General features: G+C 30.7%; 1 protein-coding gene across 4 annotated transcripts; it reads left to right on the top strand.

Annotated features, from left to right (window-relative positions):
* Positions 1-3,341: 3,341 nt before the first annotated feature.
* Positions 3,342-19,884, top strand: LOC134728335 (uncharacterized). Of its 4 annotated transcripts, none has more exons than XM_063592911.1 (6): positions 3,342-3,417; positions 14,005-14,095; positions 15,463-15,780; positions 16,057-16,172; positions 17,383-17,572; positions 18,623-19,884. In XM_063592911.1, the coding sequence occupies exons 2-6, from the start codon at positions 14,035-14,037 to the stop codon at positions 18,880-18,882; spliced, it is 945 nt and encodes a 314-aa protein (XP_063448981.1). In that variant the 5' UTR covers positions 3,342-3,417; positions 14,005-14,034; the 3' UTR covers positions 18,883-19,884. The 4 variants fall into 4 exon arrangements, with proteins under 4 accessions (XP_063448981.1, XP_063448984.1, XP_063448980.1 ...); XM_063592910.1 differs by lacking the exon at positions 3,342-3,417 and adding an exon at positions 9,426-9,476; XM_063592914.1 differs by lacking the exons at positions 3,342-3,417; positions 14,005-14,095 and adding an exon at positions 9,386-9,476.
* Positions 19,885-23,135: the final 3,251 nt, after the last annotated feature.

The following is a 23,135-nucleotide window of genomic DNA, read 5'->3' as shown; positions in this document are numbered from 1 at the left end:
TATGTTTGTTAAATCTTTTGTGTTAAAAATTGTGCAATTTTGTGGCCTTTCATAGCTGACTATGCGGTATGGGCTTTGCTCATTGTTGAAGGTCGTACGGTGAACTATGGTTGTCAATTTCTGTGTCATTTTGGTCTCTTGTGGAGTGTTGTTTCATTTGCAATCATACCACGTCTTCTTCTTTTTTTTTAATTTATCTATAAGCCGATAATGTTTAATTTCAAGATAAACTATATATGTATCATTATTGAAAAAAAAGATTTTTATGTTCACTTCAATACAAAATTTAATCCTGGTGTCTATGATGAGCTTTTTTTTTTTATTTGAAATATAAATTTCCTCGACTAATTTTCTATACAATAATTCAGTATTTTCAAACTAAAAAAAAATACCCTTAACAGCTGTAATTCTATGTCTTATGTGGCTTTTGAAAATCATGTTGCAAAAAATTAGAAAAACACCGCACTTCGCGGATAATTCAAAACAGAAAGTCCCTAATCATATGGAAAAAATCAGAAGCTGAAACCCATTAAACGAATGGAAAACAACTGTTATATTTCTGACTTAATACAGGCATTTTCTAATGAGGACAATCGTGGCTTGAACCTGGTTTTGTTCTAGTTGAACCTCTGGCTCGTATGACTGTCGAACAAATTTTCATTATATTGACAACATTGTGCGAACAAAACAAAAATATGTCCTACCTAGTCAAAATAGGAGTACATAAGTCAACATTGTGTTATCATCTCAATCACTATAAAACAAGTAAATTTATCAACACAGAAAAAACAAAAAAGCATATAGACAATGCACATTAACAAAAACGAAAGACAATAAAACACGCAATTGACATTGCACAAATACGAGATACCTAAGTACCGAGCCACATCAAATGGAAACCATAAAAATAGATTAATAAACAATAAAAACAACAATGTACAGACAAATGAAAGAACAATATAAGAAGTAATTAAGATGATTAAAATCGTCAGAACCTACTCGTCAGTGTTTATTTCATGACCATCGTGTATGATTTGTGCAGTTGATACATAATATTTATCAACAAGGTCTTGGTATTTTCCAGTGAACTGATTTTAAATACAAGTAAGTGTGTGTTCATCTATAGTTATCTGACGATTCGTAATTTGGGAGAGAGATCTCTTTACGTTTTAGACACATCTTCTGCGGTTAAAATAACGGATTATATATATTAAAAGTCAGGTCTCAATAAAGCCTTTACGACAACATAATAGTAAATGTAGATAATGACCTAGACTAAAACTAAGTTTATCGTGACTAAATTTCATTCTTGGACATCTTGATTTATTAAGAGATGTTATTGGCTTTTTACTAGCTTTAAATCGATGTTATAAATTTGCATTGACTCAATTGGATAGTTGTCTGATTAATAATTATACCACATCTCCTCAGTACTAAGCTACACTAAGTTTTACTCTTGGAAATCATGATTTATTATGTTTTCTGGTCTGTGCGTCCGTCTGTTTGTTCGTCTCTTCGTCCGTCCGTCTGTCACGCTTAACCCTTTCACGTTCCGCCAAATTGGACGTAAACTTATGGAAAGACACTATCAAAGTTCAATCGCATATAGCATTCGCACTGAGGCTTAAATTATGTTTTTCCAAGCAGCACATGGAATTTTGACTTTGAAAGTAAAGATTCAATGAATTACCAATAATTACTTTGGTGTTTTGGGCCTATGAGGTTTTAGTTTAAGGGGGGGGGGGGGGGGGGGGTGCAATTAGGACACACATTTTTTAAAAACATACAAACATTGTTCCTGCTATGGGCTAGTGCAGCTTCCCACTGGACCACGGGAGTTCCAGTTTAATTCATCGAAATTTTAATACTTAACTCTTTCATAAAGCAACGAAGTGAAAGTAATCAAATAATCAGCCTGTTTACTGTTTTCGTTTAGAAATTAAGTCTCGATATAACATAGAATTGTTGTAAAACCCATTATTTTGAGCAAATATAGGATGATATCATACTTTAGTCTGCCATTTTTTTCTAGACGTTTACCGGTTTCTTTATTTGAACAAAAGTGTTTTCGACATTTCCATAACCAGGCACATCAGAAACAATGTTCTGTTACATCTATTTCAACTTCGAAAAAAAAAAATTCATGACTTTTTGTCTTTTTTGTCTTTTTTTCAATTAATTTGGAAAGAAATGACCACAAATTGAGAGTGCATTTCAAGTAAATGATTGCGTTGGTACACTTTCAATCACTTTTTTCACTTAAGTACAAGTTTTAATCATACTTTGAATAGTTTCCCTCAAAAATACACGGCGAAGTTAATAAAAAAAAGTCATATTGCCCCTAAAATCAACAGTTTATTTTCCCATACTCGACGGAAATATTAAGTTCAAATAAAAAAAAAAAACACGGTTTTTACAGGAGAAAACGTTGTCCGTTAGGGGCGATTTGATACCAAACCGTACTCGGAAGAAGTACTTAGGCACCACTAATCACACAGCTGTGATATAGGGGATTGATTTGAGCCATCAACCACTTCTGTACGTCAACAAATGTCAAAGATTCAATACTTTGCGCAAGTTAGTTACCCAAAAATATAGCCCATCGGTACCAGAGTACCGTTCGGAACAGGAAGGGGTTAAGGTTAAAGTTTTTGGTCAGGATAGGTTTTAATGAAGTTGAAGTCACATCAACTTGAAACTTAGTATACAGGTCACCTGTGATATAAGCTTTCTATTTTTAATGCCAAATTAGAGTTTTTACCCCAATTTCAAGCCCACTAAACATAGAAGATGATAGTGCGTGTGGGGCATCCGTGTACTATAGACACATTTTTGTCTTTTAAATTGAAGTTATTTAAATTGACCCATTGCAATTAGATAGTTGTCTGATTAACAACCTTACCACATCGCCTCAGTATCTAATTTATTTTACTTTTGCGTTTCAAAGTATATAATGTACTCCGCGTTGAAGACCGTACTTTGACCTATACTGGTTAACATTTGATAAATTGTTACTAGCATAGAGGGTTGTCTCATTTGTATCATATCACATCTTCTTATATCTATGTACACTGACAATTTTTTTTTTCTATGTAAACAAAGTGTCCCTTTATCTTTCAATTTATAACTTTTGGAAAACATTGCTTAAAACTACATGGGTTTTCCAGTTATGCATTGCACATATACAAAAGAATATTTAACAAACATTATAAAACTGACGCAATTTAAAGTATATTTGATATATATTATATATACGCTTCTTCATAAATGTGACTCACTGATTGAAATTCAATCAACTATAACTTAATATTTATAAATATATATGTGTCGCCTTTCGTGGTTAGACGAAACATAAGATAAAACTGAAACACTTTCTATCGTATTCATAAGTTTTTAATATTTGCAAAATATTTGAAGGTAAGTGCCTCTATGTTTTAGACAGAAAACATATTTGAATTACTCTAAATCTAAAAAAATATATTCAAGGATGCGTTTTTTATATTTATTTTGAATATTTGATTCTAAAAATAAACAAATATTCATACCGAAAATTGACTTATTGTAAGCTTTAAGGAATCAAACATCAAAAATTATATGTCTGCCCCTGAAATGCAATGTAATTAAGTTTTGGTAAACGATGACTTAATGATGTTTCTTTCTCATTTATTTAACGTTTGGATTTAATTTTAAATGAGTATGTTAAAAATGGAAATAATTATTCATCATATCTAAAAATAGCTTTCTCAAAATAGGGTATATCATGAATATAGAAACGCACATCTATATTATGTTTTCAAGCCGTGTAAGTGATATAATACATAAAAATTATAAAGGAAATATCGATTGAGTTAATACTACAAATGGTACGAAATTTAAAAAAAAAAAATATTACGTCTTAGAACCATGTAGAACATGTAGAACCTAAGAAAAAGATAAAAATGTAAAATCCTCACTAAAATACATAAAGGTAATTTCAAATTACTGTGGATTCATTAATATTCGTTGGATACCAATTTTCGTGGATTTCGTGGGTACAGGAGAACCACGAATTCAAATGTTTAACGAAATACAAATTTTGTAAAGGAATGAGTGTAGACTTTGCCAAAACCACGAAATTAAATATCCACGAATATGTAAGTTTTCCTCAAACCACGAATTGGTACCCACAAAAATAAATGAATCCACAGTTGGTGGTTGGTCGTTCAATCAATACTTATAAAATAGCAATGAAATAAATATCCACTGTGAATGTAACATCATCGTTATCATCAGTTAATAAACAGCTGCGCCATGAGCGACTGATTCCTCCGAAGTATTATGCAATAATCATAAATATTTTCTGGGAAAGTTTTAAGAAATAACCATATATTGTTTTTGATATGTGAACCCCCCTCCCACCCCCCCCTTTTTTTTTCTATGTAAACAAAGTGTCCCTTTATCTTTCAATTTATAACTTTTGGAAAACATTGCTTAAAACTACATGGGTTTTCCAGTTATGCATTGCACATATACAAAAGAATATTGAACAAACATTATAAAACTGACGCAATTTAAAGTATATTTGATATATATTATATATACGCTTCTTCACAAATGTGACTCACTGATTGAAATTCAATCAACTATAACTTAATATTCATAAATATATATGTGTCGCCTTTCGCGGTTAGACGAAACATAAGATAAAACTGAAACACTTTCTATCGTATTCATAAGTTTTTAATATTTGCAAAATATTTGAAGTTAAGTGCCTCTATGTTTTAGACAGAAAACATATTTGAATTACTCTAAATCTAAAAAAATATATTCAAGGATGCGTTTTTTATATTTATTTTGAATATTTGATTCTAAAAATAAACAAATATTCATACCGAAAATTGACTTATTGTAAGCTTTAAGGAATCAAACATAAAAAATTATATGTCTGCCCCTGAAATGCAATGTAATTAAGTTTTGGTAAACGATGACTTAATGATGTTTCTTTCTCATTTATTTAACGTTTGGATTTAATTTTAAATGAGTATGTTAAAAATGGAAATAATTATTCATCATATCTAAAAATAGCTTTCTCAAAATAGGGTATATCATGAATATAGAAACGCACATCTATATTATGTTTTCAAGCCGTGTAAGTGATATAATACATAAAAATTATAAAGGAAATATCGATTGAGTTAATACTACAAATGGTACGAAATTTAAAAAAAAAATTATTACGTCTTAGAACCATGTAGAACATGTAGAACCTAAGAAAAAGATAAAAATGTAAAATCCTCACTGAAATACATAAAGGTAATTGCAAATTACTGTGGATTCATTAATATTCGTTGGATACCAATTTTCGTGGATTTCGTGGGTACAGGAGAACCACGAATTCAAATGTTTAACGAAATACAAATTTTGTAAAGGAATGAGTGTAGACTTTGCCAAAACCACGAAATTAAATATCCACGAATATGTAAGTTTTCCTCAAACCACGAATTGGTACCCACAAAAATAAATGAATCCACAGTTGGTGGTTGGTCGTTCAATCAATACTTATAAAATAGCAATGAAATAAATATCCACTGTGAATGTAACATCATCGTTATCATCAGTTAATAAACAGCTGCGCCATGAGCGACTGATTCCTCCGAAGTATTATGCAATAATCATAAATATTTTCTGGGAAAGTTTTAAGCAATAACCATATATTGTTTTTGATATGTGAACCCCCCTCCCACCCCCCCCCTTTTTTTTTTTACAAAAAACTAAATATTTCTGAAAATAAAAAATTGAATCATAACCAAAAAGTATACAGATCTTAAGATTAATATAACAAAGAAGTGTGAACAGTTTTAAGCAATAAGCATAAATTGCTTTTTTACAAAATACTCCATAACTCAAAAATAAAATTTTCGATCATCACCAAAAAGTATACAGATCTTAAGATTAGTGTGTAAAGTTTAAAGCAATAATCATAAATTGTTTTTGAGATACGGCGGGACATGTGAACCCCCTCTTTTTTTTGGTTTTTTTTTTTTACAAAAAACTAAATATCTCTAAAAATGAAATTTTGAATCATCACCAAAAAGTATACAGATCTTAAGATTAATATAACAAAGAAGTGTGTAAAGTTTTAAGAAATAATCCTAAATTGTTTTGAGATACGGCGCGACATGTAAAAAAAAAACCCTCACACTTTTTTAACAAAATACTCAATTATTTTAAAAACAAAATTTCGAATCATCACCAAAAAGTATACAGATCTTAAGATTATATAACTACAAAGTTTGTGAAGTTTGAAGCAATAATCAAAAATCGTTTTTGAGATACAGTGCGACATGTGAAAAAACCACCCTTGTTTGTTTTACAAAGTGCCGGAACTCAAAAAACTTTAATCTTATTTTCACCAAAAGGTATACAGATCATTTGACCAGCATACGATACAACTATATGAAGTTTCATGAAATTTAGATAAGTCGTTCTCAAGTTACGGTGCTACATGTTTACGCCGGACAGACGGACAGGATGACAGACAAACGGTCGGACGCAGGACATTTGTATACCATAATACGATCGATCAAATTTTGACGGGCGTATAAAAACGCATTACAACTATGCAACTTTGCCTTCCCAAAATGCGAGTGTTGTGGCTGGAACAGCATGTCCAGCTATTCTGTGATAAAGCACATATAATGTTGTAATCAAGTAGGAAATGGTTTTTGATCTAAACAAGTAAACTATGTCAGTGGTCATCACCAACAACATGATTATGAAATGCCAATCGAAGCATTTTTTAACGTTTGAATAGAGAACTTCAACTATACCCTTATATTTCTTGGTTTATTAACTTTAAAAAAAAAAACATTATATGAAATGCAAGCGCTACATATAACCTGAATAGATAATTTGGTCATGAGAAAAAAAAAAGGATTTTGTATGATTGCCAATGACACAACTCTCCGCAGAGACCACATGACATAGAAGTTAACAACTATAGGTCACCGTAGGTCATTCAAAAAATCTAATTCCGCATAGTCAACTTTAAAAGGTTCCGAAATGATAAACGTCAAACAATTCAAACGAGAAATCAAACGGGATGATTGATGTACAAAACAATGAACGAAAAACAAACATGATATTTAGGAACATTCGACAACCACTTAATTACAGACTCCTGACTTGGGACAGGCACATACATTATGTGGAGGTTTGAACCATTTTAAAGGCGCAACACCTCCGCATTATATTATGCTGTCTTATTGTTTTGCAGTCTATGATGTTTCTACATGTAACTTTCACGTCAATTCTTGTTATGTGACAGAGTCCATCAATTGCTAATTATAATGGTTTAGGAATTTTGAGATGTATAAGGGTTATACATTTACCAGTCCGCTTTTAATGTCTTACTTCTGGATATGACTCAGAAACGTATGTTAACAACAGAAACAATATAGGTCTTACTAAGTGGTAGGATCTTCTAACCTATGATTGTTTCTGATTTCCTACCTGAGTAAGTGTCGACATATTGTATATTTGGGTTTTAAATATTATTGGCAATACTTAATTCACTTATCATACAAAGAATTAAATTAAATTAAAACGGATTTTAACACAGAAATGTTATGTTATAAACATTATATATGTGTTCTGAACGTAGGACAGATGTTTCGCAATATTTATTACGTTGTAGACACAATTTTGGAGTATCCTTTTCGTCGAAACATGTTTTTGTTTTTGTTTTTCATAAGTATAAACTATCTCAACTGCTATATTTAGTTCACCTTTCTACGGCATTACCACTATCGAGATATTTTGTGTTAAGGATGGCCATTTTAATTATCTTTTATAAAATATATAGATAAAATCAAAGCCCTTTAACTGACTACAAACCTTTGTTGTACGTATATCCATGCAACTACTGTAAACATTTATATGCATCAAATTTCAGATAAATGTTTATTGAATACAATAACATATTTTTCTCGACACGTTTCATTTAAATTGCTTTGACATAAAGTAACTAAGGCCGTGTTCACATTGACCTAAACTCGGTGTTATGTTAGTGTAACTCACACATAAACTAAACATAATTACGTTCCCATTGATAACACTCAATGTTTACATGTAGTTTTAATCATGTTTTGCCTACATGCAGTCGATAGTCGATGTAGGCCTTGTGTAGGTTCAGTGTACACAAAACTAGGCATTCCGAACTGTAATTTTTCCATTTATACGTAAAAAAAGAAACGATTTTTATATAAAATTGATACTTATAACACTTATTAATAAAGTTCTTTACAGAAATATTTGTCTAAACTTGATATATTTATTTGTTATTAAACACTTTACGTAGCCTTATTAGCCCCTTATCAAGACTCATCCATCATCTTTGCCGAACACATAATTTATTAGAAAAGGTCTTCCCATCACAGGCACTTGTTTCAGTCAAAATATGGTTTACTATCCATACCAGTACAAAATGTTTTGTTTGTACTGGTATGGATAGTAAACCATATATTGACAAAAACAAGTGCCTGTTCTTCCCATATCGACTGGACGTACACACTTGACAGAAATATTTGCCACTGGGTATTTTTTCAAACAACGATTCACTCATTAATGCATTACTGAAAAAGGGTGAGGTTACTTGTTTGTTTGTGTAGAATCTCTGATCCGTTAAAATACAATTAGAAATAAAAAAAAATATATCACCCTCTTCTTTTGCCAAAGAAAAACTTGTAGAAAAAATATCATTTGAAACAAACAGAAAATATAGAAATGTACTGATCCTTTAAATCGCAATTCTTTTTCTCTGTCTATAAGCAAGCTGATGCAGCCTTTTTTTTTTAAATGCGTAGTCGAAATCATCCAGAATTACTTTCTTAAAGGAGCAACCACTTTACTTTAAAACCAAATGGGGGGGGGGGGGGTCTGAGTCCCAATTTTTTCTCGCGCCAAAGTTAATATTTATTTCGATGATAGCAATTTAATATTTAACACTATAATGTATGGGGAAACTTTGGATTCAGAATATTTTTTCATTCTAATCATCTGTATGACCCAATTTTTTTTTAATCAAATTGTGGAAAAATCCATCCCCCTTTTTTTTAAAGTCAAATGGTCGTTCCCTTACTGCTAGAAAAGTTGTTTGAAAGTTTGAATTCGGTTTCTACGTAATGAACATTTAAATGACATATAGTTTACAAGTGTGAACAAATCTTATGTACAGGTAACTAAACAAGGTGTATAGATGTGGACAAATCTTATGTGAAACTAGTGTACAGTTCATTAAACCAAATGTAAACATGTTTACTGTACACGGCGTTTGGTGTGAACACGGCCTAATATGCATACTTAAGGGTGGAAATTTACGCATTAATAATAGATACATAAAATTTTGTAAGTTTCGCAGTTATATATAGACCAAAAATTTTCAAAATCCCAAACAATTGTCATATGACTTATGTCGTCAAAAGTAGAAAGCGTAGAAGGTAAGAAATAAACAGACATTCATTTAACGTTATAATAGTTTACAAATTAATGTGTACAACATTATGTTATATTATGATATTTTTTAACAAACTATTGACATCTCGACTACTCATGTCACTTACGCGATTCCCAATGTCAAAATATTGGAGAATCCAAAACTATAGTAACGTTTAGCGCACTTATAAATCTTAAGGAACATAATTATTTGAACTAAACACGGACAAACAGGTTTACATGGAGGAAAACTTTTAACTAAGTTTTGAATGATTTGAAATTTTTTAAGACAATCTAGATATGTACTTTTATGCCACTACATATGTCTTAAGATACTAGGCCGTTTATACAAGCTCTTTGATACTCTCAGGGACTGTCATATTGTGTGAATTTACAACAGTGGTTTTCAAGGTATTATAGATGGCGGAGTGTGGATAATATTTTTTTAAAAAATCATTATACAACTGATGTGATTGCGTATTTAACGTACGTCTTTGTGACAGCGAATGACTTGGAGAAATTGGAGCACATTTCAATAATTTAGTACTGCAAACATTGGTTTTTAAAAATGAGAAAGTTTTCCAAGACCATTTCACACAACCATGGAGACGCTTTTTCAAGTGCTCCACGAAACCTTTTTCTAAATTATTAACATCTATTTTATCAGCAATCAAAGACGGGCATCAAAGTTATTGTGAAACTGCCTATTCTAGAGATGGCGTGAATCAGATGTGGATACTTAAAAATTGCAAAGATCTTTTAGAGTACATACAATCTAACTCTCTTTCATCTTGTAACAGTATTAAAACATTTCACTTTTCTACTCTTGACACAAGTATTTCACATGCCAAACTAAAAGACAAATTGAAAGAGTTAGTATTGCTTTGGTTCATACAAAAGAATGGCCAACGTAGATACAAGTATATCGCCTTAGGAGGGATAAATCCATTTTGTAAAGGATCACTCTGATTCAAACAAAAAATTCTCTGAAACTGATATTATCAAGAAGCTTGATTTCTTGATTGACAACATATAATGTTACGGAGGACGTGTTTTTCAACAGACTGTCGGCATTCCAATGGGAGCAAAGTGTGCCCTTCTACTTGCCGACTTGTTTCTTTATTATTATGAGGCTGACTTCATACATGAACTTCTTAGGAAGAGAGATAAGTTTGTTTTAGATTTATGAGTTTGACTGTCCCTTTGGTATCTTTCGTCCCTCTTTTATTCGAAAACTTTAAGTAACTATCACTTGGATAACATTTATATTATTGACAACATACATATTGCGTATAAGTTTTGTTGGTAAAGGACATTTATAGATTAACTTTTGTACAGGACGACGCTTAAATGGGATGTCCCCTCATCAGAACTTATCAAATCAAAAACATAAAGAGCCAAGGATATATAAATATACACGAGTTTGCTCATTCTTTAAGGTGACCTATAGTTGTAAATTTCTGTGTCATTTGATCTCTTGTGAATAGTTGTCTCCTTTCTAATCATACCACATCTTCTTTTTTATATATACATTAAGAATAACGTATCTTAAACTGAACTTTGTCTGAGTAAGTTAAAACCTTAGCCTCGTATGATATAAATTAGACACTGACAAACACTGATGGCTAAGCTGGTATTATCCGGAGATGAACAGTTTATATTTCAATTAGTGATCTAGAACCGCTGCTAGTAAATATTTGCTTTTTATTCTGTAGTATATGCACTCATTTGGATACACTTTTATATTGAACAGGAATATAAAGGTCAAAAACAGTATGACGTTAAGCACGTTATTGCGTCAATGCCGTTAAATGGGACAGAGCAATTTGATAAATGCTCTTCTATGAAAACTAACTAGTTCAGCTTTATGGAATTTATATCCATAGATTAGGCAGGTATAACTGTTTCCAAAAATAATAAAAATATTCTTTAACTGTTCATAATAGTTTCAAATAATGATACAAATATTACCAAAACGTCAAAAATATCCGTGTCAGACGTAACAAATTATTCGCAAAATAACTTTTGCGGGAATTTTTGTGGTCTAATAAAAAGTTTAAAATCCGCGAAAATTCGCATGAATGATAAACGTCTAATATAATTTATGACACCATTGCAGTTTTTTGTGTTGATCGAACGGTAAAAATTTATTTTTTCAAAAATGAATATTCCTCGCCATGGTCAGGTTTCTGAAAATGGTAAGTTATCAAAATTTATCGCTTTTTAAAATATCCGATGATATAAAATTTTGTTTTTATAAATTATTCCTAAAAATGTGCTTAGATAGACCATTTCAAATCCGGAATTTTACAGCACTCGCACCACAAATAAATACGTATTGGCCTTGGGAAAATGTCTTGCAAGATTGTCCAATGTCGAATTTCGCCGCTTTTTACATAAACACTGTCAGTTTCAACGTCATTTTATTTAATATTCAATTTGTAGCATATAAAACAGTGCTTTTTCGTAATTGTGCTTTCACCCCACAGTACGATAGACGGCGTGCACAAAGTTGACGGCATCTATAAAATTACGCTTTTAAAAGTAATTTTGTACAATCGTGTTTGAAATATCTTTTCTATGTGGATTTTTTTTATGATAAAATTATGAATATTAACAATTAAAATCCACATTACTAGTAAGGATATCAAAATTAAATCTTTAAAGTATGAAACGAACATAGAGAAAACGGCAAAAACATGTGTAACTTGTAACATTGAATAAGCATGAAATAGTGATTTTGACCAGAAATTTATACAAATTCAACATATTTCCCAAATTTTCGTAAAATATAATTTTTCAGATTTGGACTATGTCGTCATACGAAATTCAGAGCAAAAAAACTGAATAACGACCATTGTGGATACGCTTTGAATGTAGTTCGTTATGTGTAAGAAGTAGTAATTTTGAGAAATTTTATTCGAAAATGGAAGAATCGATAAGGAAAACTGTGTAATTGCATTTTTTTGTTTTAGAATAACTTGATTTTCCAAATGTGCATTTCAAGAGGTTTAAAAAAATCTGCAAAATAAGAATGATTCGATTGTCTGGGCTGAACACCTCAATTTGTTAAATGTCCAGTTATTATGTTACAATTTAAAGAAATGTCGTTTTAACGCTATTTTCTGAATAGGGTCCACGACATAGTCGCTTATCATTTCCATTAAAGTGCTCTTAGCTTATATTTATTAATTTTTTCAGAATGTGCATTTGCTGTTCTTTGTTTTTCATTAAAAAAGCATTATGTAGAACGTTTATGTTAAAAGTAATGTGATAAACTGAGAGTCCAGTATTTTTGTTACGCTTATGTTTTCTGGGGGGAAATGACGACGTCGTAAATGAATTTAGTAATTTGAAGACGTTACGTTTGTGGACTCAGCTTTGTGCACGCCGTCATAACATAATTTTTGATAAGCTGTTAAGTCGAAATGACTTCGTTTTTTAACAAATCAAATGTCTTGCAAGTTTGTCCACTGAGCATTTTTTTACGTTTTGAACGTTTTCGATTCGGGACGCTATACATATATGTGTTTCAAATTATTTCTAAAAGTTTGTTCTTTGTTTTGGTGTTAAACCCCACATCATGTATAAGCGACATTTGTTGTATTTTATTGACCTGTCATCAAAGGTAGGAGAAGCCGGACATCAGGCGACCTAAGTTAAAATAGTTGCAATAACTGTCGATTAGGATCGGAGTCGAACAAATATCGCCACGAGCGTATCTTAAAATTACCATGCTTTTTTATCACTTTATATGAACTCATTATTTAGGCCAATCATCCTCCTAGGCAATCGAATTTGAAAGCAGTTCGTATTATCTTATGATATATGAACGATATTTCATTGTTTTTAAATAACAAGTACGGTTCGATTTTATGTTTTAAGATCAGAGGACAATACAAAATAACCAAATTTCAAATTTCGAAAATAGATAGAATCATAGAAACCACGACAAGAACTGCAATATATAAAAGTAGTTATAATCAAATAAAAAATGAATAATTATCTAAAATGAAAAAAAAAAACATATGGTCATTTGTCAATAAATAGGTAAAATATTAATTACAGAAAAGAAGAATTTAATATCCGAGACAGAGAGAATTAAATATTGTAAAGAGATAAAGAAACTAAAAAGAAAAGAGCAAAAAAATAAAATTTACAATAAATATAAGGAAAAATCCGAATCAGAAGTCCGAAAACGGTTCATTTGATTGCGTATCTACCAGTAGCAAATATTTCATACATATTCAAGACTTTGAAGTATCCATATCGATCAAAAATGATTACAATCAAAACGAACAAAGTATACTCGATTACCGACGTAACACGTCAAATTTTGACGTTACCAATTGGGACGCAATATCGTGCGTAACGTCTATAGCATTGCAGTTTAGAAAAATAACATGATCGCAAACCAATGTTTCAGTAGTATAAAGACCACTCTTTGAAATCGCTTGCTTATTAAAAAAATAACATATTTAATTGGAGAAGTAATTATGTATATATTGTATTACAGTAAATGATACTTTTTAGATCGTTTTATAAAAGCAAAGGACAAGCAAAATGATGTCTGTTCTGCCGTTTGTTATGTTTCAGTTGTTTTCGTGGCATATACATGCATGTAGTAAGTATAATTAGTTTTAATGTTGGCGTTTAATAGTGCAAAATATATTGAAAATCTGATCAGACAAAGTAAATATCAGATATTATAGTATGGTTTTATGAAAGTAATAGATTTGGATCAGAAATCTCGCTCCCCATACAATATGTAAGTTAATTGTAGTTCTCCTTCAAAAACGCAACATTATTACATTGCTGTTTGGTGTGCACTTAGGGTTGAGATGAGAATAAAGTAATGTATTTTATAACATAAAACACTCTTATACATGTTACTGGTGAAAATGGTTTTCTATAAAATAATGATATCGATATTTGTAATTTATAATCACTGTCAGTATTTATAAGTGTGTTTTCTGAAGGAGGCGTACCCTTAATTCTTTCAGAAAGGAATAATGCAATGAATTATCATGATGTTTTGAAGTATTTGTCAATCAATCTCTTGTTTTTTCATAATGCTTTATGATTTACATTGTATCATTAAAATAAAACAAAATTCTTATAATTCTTTTCTATTTTCTATTAAAAAAGTTTTTCTCGACAGTAAGTACGATGCATTATACTTTTTTTGTTTAACTATTAAATTATTTCTAAAGTTAGCTGTTTAGTTTTTGTTCACTATTTCTGTTTGTTTTTTCTTAGTGACACAGTTTGAATTTAGTTTTAAGAAAGAAAATATATATCAGTTAAAATTATTAAAGTACATTTGAGTAATACAATCTACTGGTGTTTTTTCTCTTTTCATTCTTATTTATATATCACTTTTGACAAAGCAATTCAAGCCATCACAACAATTAAAACATTTGTTTGAAGTTGTTAACATGGTTACCAATAATTTGATTTTTTTTTAGTATTACATTTTAAAGTAACGGCTTAAAAAACTTAACAGTTTGTTCTGAAATCTAATATGAAACCTTTTAATAACTTTCGTGCAATTGTATTCTCCATACTTTTATTCTGTGTGCAAACTAAATACTCATTCAAGACCAAGGTTATAAGAAAACCAGCAATTCTGAGCTGCATATTTCCTCTTACGGTAAAGTTAATATATAAGCTTATCTTTTTATCTTCAAACATTTGAAGAAAACTATTTATAGCTACCAATTTATTAGTATACAGAAGTACAAAAGAGTTAACAAATGTAATCTGGAGAATTGCTAAAAGTCTATTTCGAACAAAACCTTTACTCGTTAAGCTTCTGATAACTTAGTATAATGAAGTGTTTATAAAGCGCCATTGGGTGTGTTTGGAGTCTTATCATTATGAATACTTCAAATGTTGGTTTCTTTCATTCACTCTGTTTACTAATTTATCTATGGAATCGAGACTTCTTCACATGGGTCTCTCTTTTATTCCATTATATTTTTATTACAGCCGAATTGGAACTGTTAACCAAACCTGTGGTCTTTGGACAAAATGTGAAACTTGCTTGCGCTGCCAATGACACTGAAATACCCCTAGATCAACATCCCAGCAGAAGATGGTCAGGTGGACCTTTAAATAAAGTATTGTGTTTGAATGCTATATCTGCAGATCCTTTGAAATATTATGAAGTAATCGGAAAGGAAAAATATGAGTACATCCTTGTAATAAACAACTTTTCAGTGGCTGATGTAGACTGTGACTATAAATGTATCGTTGGAGTAGACGAAACACGAAAGACACTCCAGCTCAACGAGAAGGACTATGAATGTAAATTTTATTACAAAATTTTAATTTCATATTTCAGCTTTTATTCGCTCTCTAAATGTATTTCACCAAAATGTCATTTCAAAATGTTTAACATAATTTCAATTGTATAACATCTTTTAATTCAATGATCGCTTTGGGCTGTGTGTTGTCTCTGTAACACATTCCCCGTTTTCGTTTTCAATCTTATTAATTAAGGAGGTAAAATCAACACATGTCAGATTGGCACACTTCATGTTGTTTCCCTGTTAACATTATACATGCTATATTTTTTAATAGATATACCAGCAACAGAAACAATAATTGTAACCTCAAGTTTAATGTATGGGCATTTCAGAGTTGATGTTCATTTTGATAAAGTATGGCCAACGCCAGAATGTGAAATCATTTTTGAGGTACATTAAAACTAAAAAAAAAAAAAATTTAATGAATTTTACAAGTTTAAATATTCAAAGTTGCATCGACGTCACAGCAGAGTACGGCCATTTGTTTTATTTTATTAAATTATGAATCTTACCGAAAGCTCACAAGATATATTTGAAAACAAATCTATTTAACTAATGTGAACAAAGCCATGACAAAAAATTACTTAAAAAAAACAAAAAAAAATCAAAAAAAATTGAATAACCACGAAAAGACAAAAAAATAATAAATGCAAAAGACAACCTGCAGCTGATGCTCCACTAGTTGCACTATTCGTATAGATATTGTTCATTGTACAAAATAAAAGTTTGCCCAATATGTTAAAAAATGAGGACGAAGTTTAATAGACCACTTTCGAGTTCATCCGTCACCGGCAAAAACTCGTCAATTATGCACGCCTTTATGACGTCATTTACCAGATAGAGGGGCTCGCCTGTATCCCTGCACTATTTACGTTCATCAAGCGTCTTAGTGATCGTCTTTGTGCAGGATAAACTAGAAATAATGGTTGCTCTGTAGGTACTTACTGACAATTCCCTAATGACAGCAGTGTTGATTGTCTATTTTCAGAATTCAATTTGCCGAATAATTCGTACAATATAGAATTATAATTTTCCAACCACTCGCTCAACATTGGAAGGGAAGTGACGACGCCCCTAAACGCACAGATGACGGTGATAAAGGCGCGTATAATTGACGAGTTTTTTCCGGTGACGGATGAACTCGAAAGTGGTCTATTGAAACACATTATGGTTTTAAAAAGACTCGTTGTTACAATTGCCAGCATGAAAGATATGTAACCACCTAAGACGAAATACATGAAACAGCTAACTAAAAAATCTGACCGGATGCGTGTTTCATGTACACCAGATTCATCATTGGTTTTAAAATATGTTTTTTCGTCAATTCCGAAGATTTAGAGCAATACAAATTTAAATAGTTTTTACATTGTATGGTTAATGTTTTCCACAGGGTAGGATAAATAAACCCTTGTAACCTTTTTTAGGTCCTAAAAAATAACAACGGCACCAAATGTACTTCTTTGTTTTATCAAAAACCTACAACAATGATAAACAGTTTAATATCATCAGTAATAACAATGCTGATGGAATTATATGTAAATCAGATATACCAGTCAATATGAACTAATCATAGTTAAATGTCTATATCTTTTTTTTCTAGGATGTCAAATATGGAAATAAAGCTAAAATGTCAAAAAGGAAAAATGGAAAATTATATTCTGTCGACATAAGTTTAAAACACACATTAAGAAAAGAAGACTGTACCGGTGAAATGTTGATTTTCTGCGAGATTGGAACAAAACACATCGAGGTTCAGAGAAAACATTTTAACACATGCCCAGTCACTGCAGGTATGTATGTTTAAAATGTATTGGTTCAATCTGAGAGTATTATTCTGTCAGTATAATAGTCCCAGGTACCATCTGCTATTCAAGCGAAGGCATATTAGATCTGCAGAATCTTTTCAAACATTGATCTGTCTGATTTATACACATTCATTAAGAGACTTATATTTAGTTATATGGCATCACGTTCTGATCGCAAGCCGTTTCTACAAATAAAAAGAGATGTTAGAAATTTTAGCAAATAGAGCAAATAAATAGACAATAAAAGGAAAGAACTACCTAAACAAATGGAACAAAAGTGATAGGAAAGGAATATAGACATTTTTGCTTTTTAGCACAACCAAAAGTAAATGTTAAGAGTAAGATAAATGAAGCAGATCAAAAAGCAATCTATCATTGTACTATAACGACCAATTAGCTATGAACAATTATTAATCTTACAATCTAAGACACACGTTACTCTATACTGGGCCATATATAGCTGATCAGAGTCCCTCGAAAAATAACAATGTGAAGTGAAATCAAAACAAAGATGAAGAGCATTGAACACCAAACCTTACAAAAAGTGGTAACAACTCTGATTTATCCCATTTTCGTAAAAGTAGAAGCAATTATTTTTCAAACCATTATCATGACGTTAAATAGCAAGTTCAAATGTACTTTGATATCTAAAGGATATATGACTGGATATTTTAGTGCATAATTAATTGCCATTCTTGTCGTATCTACAAGTCATAAGTATTTAATGCGGAATGCATTGTTAATATATCTAAAAAAACAATGTGAATAGTATCTTTTTATATATTTTTAAAATATCACTTCTATAAAATGTGTAATTGTTACATCTCTATTTCTTTACATGTATTGATTGAACAGTATTTTAACAGTATTTTAGTAGTAGGTAAATGTAGTGACACAATTTACATGTAATCAATTACATTTACATAAAAATAACCTTAAGACGATATTGCTTTAAATAAAACATTAAACACATTGTCAGGTTAGAAATGTAGAAGAAGAGAAATCATTCGTGAAATTATCCTTTTTAATTTTCAGTTCCACACAGGGTTAGGAGCTTCCTAAACGATGTCGGACTAGTGACACTGGTAATTGCTGTTCTCATGATTTTAGTTGTGGTAATTGTTATAATGATTTCCATAACAATTAGGCAAAAAGGCTACATCAAGTCCGTCTTCAATCTCTTTTTTGGATATACCGAGAAACGTTTTATCCAAATACCACTGAACGAACAACCTTTTTTGAAAGAAACACATATGGAAATTCCTTCACAGGCATCACAAGAACAGCCATCTTGAGAACGGAAGAAACGTCCATGTATTTCGTGTTATACATTCCACAATTAATATGATATTCATAATCTTAATAATGTATGATCCAGGTTTCATTATGACAACATAATTTCCATCATGGTAAATAATAAACAGTTTTTACAGAATGCTCTTAGTTACATACTTAGTAAACATGTAGTATTTGAATTTAAACAGATCATGCTTAGAGTGCAATAATATTACGGGTACAATGATACTGCATCAGATGCATATATCGACAATAAATGTTTCTTCAGAGATTCTCGAGAATACGTGTAATGACGTTTTTAACTAATTTCAACACAAAATGTCATTTATCATTTTCATATAAGTAACATTTAAAGTACAGGCTGATATTATCAGATAGAGATGAATGGGGATGCAATAGTATTTTTGAACTAAATCAATAACTCGACCTGCTTTGAATGAAACAAAAAAAATACGAATTGCCCAAGACAGGATATAAATATCTATCCCGCAAAATAGGAAACATATTATACTTTAACAAATAAGTATAAACATTTGTTTTTCACATGTTGTATCTTTATGAAATGTTGCCTTAGTTTGTTTATTCTGTGAGAAAGTTCAATCGTTACCTTTTGCTATCTAACAATATGAGGATACAATTTTGTTCTATAATTCTTAACAATCAATGGTTATTTCAGATAAAACAAAATATAGAAATAATAAATATGATTACAAAATGTATATGATTTGTCGTTAACTGAGTGAAATATTTTTGGTATTCGGGTATGCATGGGCTACGTCGTTTTAGTATCTGGAGGATAGTTATCTCATTGGCAATCATACCACGTCTGCTTATTTGTATATTCATGACGCATTTGTTGGAAAAAATGAGTGAATTGTATCACTCCTGCTAATTAATACATATTATTTTGAAGTTTTTATGTTTTGCATACTGTTTTGTTCTTTTAACATATATTTGTTTGTTAACACACCATTGAATAAATAAACAAAATATAGATTTGACATTTTCTGTCTATTCATGTAAGTAGGTATAGATTTCACATTTGAAATAAATTAAAATTTCCCCAAAAAATATTCTAGATGTAAAAACGTTATGTTTTATAATGTTTTACTTTATGCTATAAGAAGTTTATCTATTTTTTCTTATACATCTTTCAATATGGTAAAATTGTCACACACCAGTAGACGTTGACCTTAATCGACTAGTTACAGACTAGAGGTCGTGTGTATATTTTATACCTTAGAATGGTATAATTGGCAAAAAGTAAAACACATATGAAATTTGGATTTTTCGTGTATGAATCTGATAATGCTGTTATTGCTTCTTAGATTCGAAATGGGAAATAGCTCGTCTAAAAACGTGTTTTTTAGTTATATCTTCAGTTTATCTTTTAATTATGCTACAATTACATACACAATATAGTCACAATAAACATGAGGACCACGTTTACAGTCTTATGTTCAACACGTCTATACATAAAGGCAACACTAGTATACCGCTGTTCAAACTCATAAATCCATGGACAAAAAACAAAATCGGAGTAACAAACTAAAACCGAGGGAAACGCATTAAATATAAGAGGGGGACTTGTGGATGAGACACTTTCATGAGAACCTTCGTATGTCGATAAAGTATAAAAAAATTTCTGAGGACTAGCAGGAACTGTTGTAAACATTTACTAAAGAACTGGCCGTACTGTTACATATATACTTGCGTACATCCACTTCATGTGAACTTTGGTGGATAGGTTTCTTATTGGCAATCATACCACATCTCCCTTTGTTAATATTTAAAACAGTTGGAAGAGTAAAAAAGAGGAGGAAGATATCAAAAGGATATGCATAATCATAAGTTGGAAACAAAATGACAATACCGTGGCAACGACCACATACAATAGCATTCTTTAAAATACATCATAGAAGAAAAGACTGTGTTATACAAACCGCATCATAAGGTTTGGTGATCTGAGGTGCTGAAACAGTCCTGAAAAATGTATAGTACCAATATAAAATGAAAAATAGATATGAACGCTTAATGAAAGTTACTGAAAAGTGAAAGACATTTTTAAATTTTATAATGGCTGGAGACCCAGATACAGTAAATGGGCTATCTCACAGATTTGTGCAAAATTTTGTATTCAACTAATAATAGTGGAATTCTAAATGAAAATCTAACAAAATAATGACATCGTCACTAACTCTCTGAAATAATGCAGTACTAAATAAAGACTTCAAAAAAGATAAAAGACAATATATAGAAAGCAATGATAGCTGCGAAAATGTTCTGAGAAAATATTTAAAATCATCAATTGTCCAGTGCAAATGCAAAAATTTAAACAAAATGTTTTGTGGTTGGTACCCATGTGTCTGTTTGATTTAAATACAATTTGCACTGGCCACCGCCCGTGATTTGACTATCTATAACCTATTTGGTTATAAAACACACAAACAAAATAAGATTTTTCACGTCTTGCAATGAAAAGACATCATGCTTGTTATCGTATGATTAAAACGGGTGACCAGTTTTTCTTCAACATACTTTAAACGAAAATATTTGTATCAACAACATATCAATTTAAAAGAAAAGAAAAATAATATGCTTACAGGTAATTGGGGATTTGATGGTTTCAAGACAAACTTAAGAACATTTAGCGCCGATTGTATTGCTTTGTGTAGGAAAAGGATACCAAAATTGCACCTATTTTTTCCGATCCAGACAATAGTTTTCATTTTATGTTTATTTTGAAGATGCATCATGATTACTATATAGTCCTACCAATTGAATTTTGAATCCATATTGAATCATAGAAAAATTGATTTGAACTGACTTCAAAATTAAACGACATACGATTCGTTAATGAGGAGAACCGAATGCTAGCTATACATTTAAAAAAAATGGATGCCTTTTTTGACTTTATGTGTACGTCGCATGTCGAAGTTTTCGTAGATTTGACTTTTCAAAGTTAACACTTCAACTGTTGATATATACAGTGAACGTTTTGTGAATGTTTAAATATATATTACGGATTACAAATGTGTCGAGTTTTGTGACAGGATAACAACACAGAAATGTCAGTATATATTAAGGAATCTGCCGGAGTATATACGACGTTTTTTTTCGATATTGAAGCATCAAAAACTTCATCATAACATACGTTACAATGTGACTAAGTAAAAAGCTATTCAGAACTATAAAGAGAGTCAGAGGCTCACAGAGGAAAATAATGACGTCAATAATACATTTCTTCTTATACCAAATCACGCAATTTACACTTCGAATACTAAAATGTAATGTTTTAAAAGTATTTTTATAAATTATTACATAAAGGATACAAGTATTTCCAAAGCAAATTGCACCTTCACGTATGCAGAACATATCAGGTTGGAGTTTTCAATGTCTGTGTTGAAAAAAAAACAAAGCCACACACACATACAAGAAAACCAAACATGCAATCTAAACACTTTGATAAAAACATTTTGCATTGTGAATTTTAACCAATATTTGCACTGTAAAAAATCAATTAAGACAGGGTTAATCCATAATATCTGTGTAATTTTAGTATCAGCTAAGGTATGTACTTTGACATTCCCGGCTTAAGGCTGATATCCCCTTCGCTTCGGCTCAGAGACGTGCACAATGTCAACTGATGAAAAAAAAAATACTTGTTAAGTCCCTTAGAAAACGTTTTAAGATCTTCGCTTCTATTTTTGATAAATAGTTGCAATGTAAGTACTCAGTGTAATTTGGATACTGTGACGTTACATATGGAAATCTTTTTTGAAAGAATGTTTTCAGTAATATTTCAGGAAATAAAAATTATGAATGCACTACGAGTTTTTCAATTTACAGTGAAATGTCATGGAACCAAAATTGTACCTTATACAAATATCTAGGACATAGCTCATTTACTGTACATTGACCTTACAAAAGAACAATTATGATTAAATTTACAACAAATAAATACATCTAATAAGCCAAATTTTAGAGGAAATAATTTGTAATTATAAAACACAATAATTAGTATGAGCAGGATGTTTTTTGTGTCTGGAACTAATATCACATATTTGTAACAATTACCGGAAAAAGAAGAGCTTATTACGGAAATTTATAATAAAAACGTATCTATTTGGCAAACAACAACAGTAAGTATTGGATTAATTAGTATTTGCATGTAAGTATTTGTTTAACTTTTTGGTGAATTTCGTTTTTTCAAATAGTAAAATCTGCAATTGAAACATATGCATTTCTAGAT

The sequence above is a fragment of the Mytilus trossulus genome, chromosome 8 (assembly GCF_036588685.1).
Source record: "Mytilus trossulus isolate FHL-02 chromosome 8, PNRI_Mtr1.1.1.hap1, whole genome shotgun sequence".
Lineage (NCBI taxonomy): Eukaryota > Metazoa > Mollusca > Bivalvia > Mytilida > Mytilidae > Mytilus > Mytilus trossulus.
The sequence above is the reverse complement of the archived record's forward strand: the minus strand, read 5'-3'. Positions and strand labels throughout refer to the sequence as shown.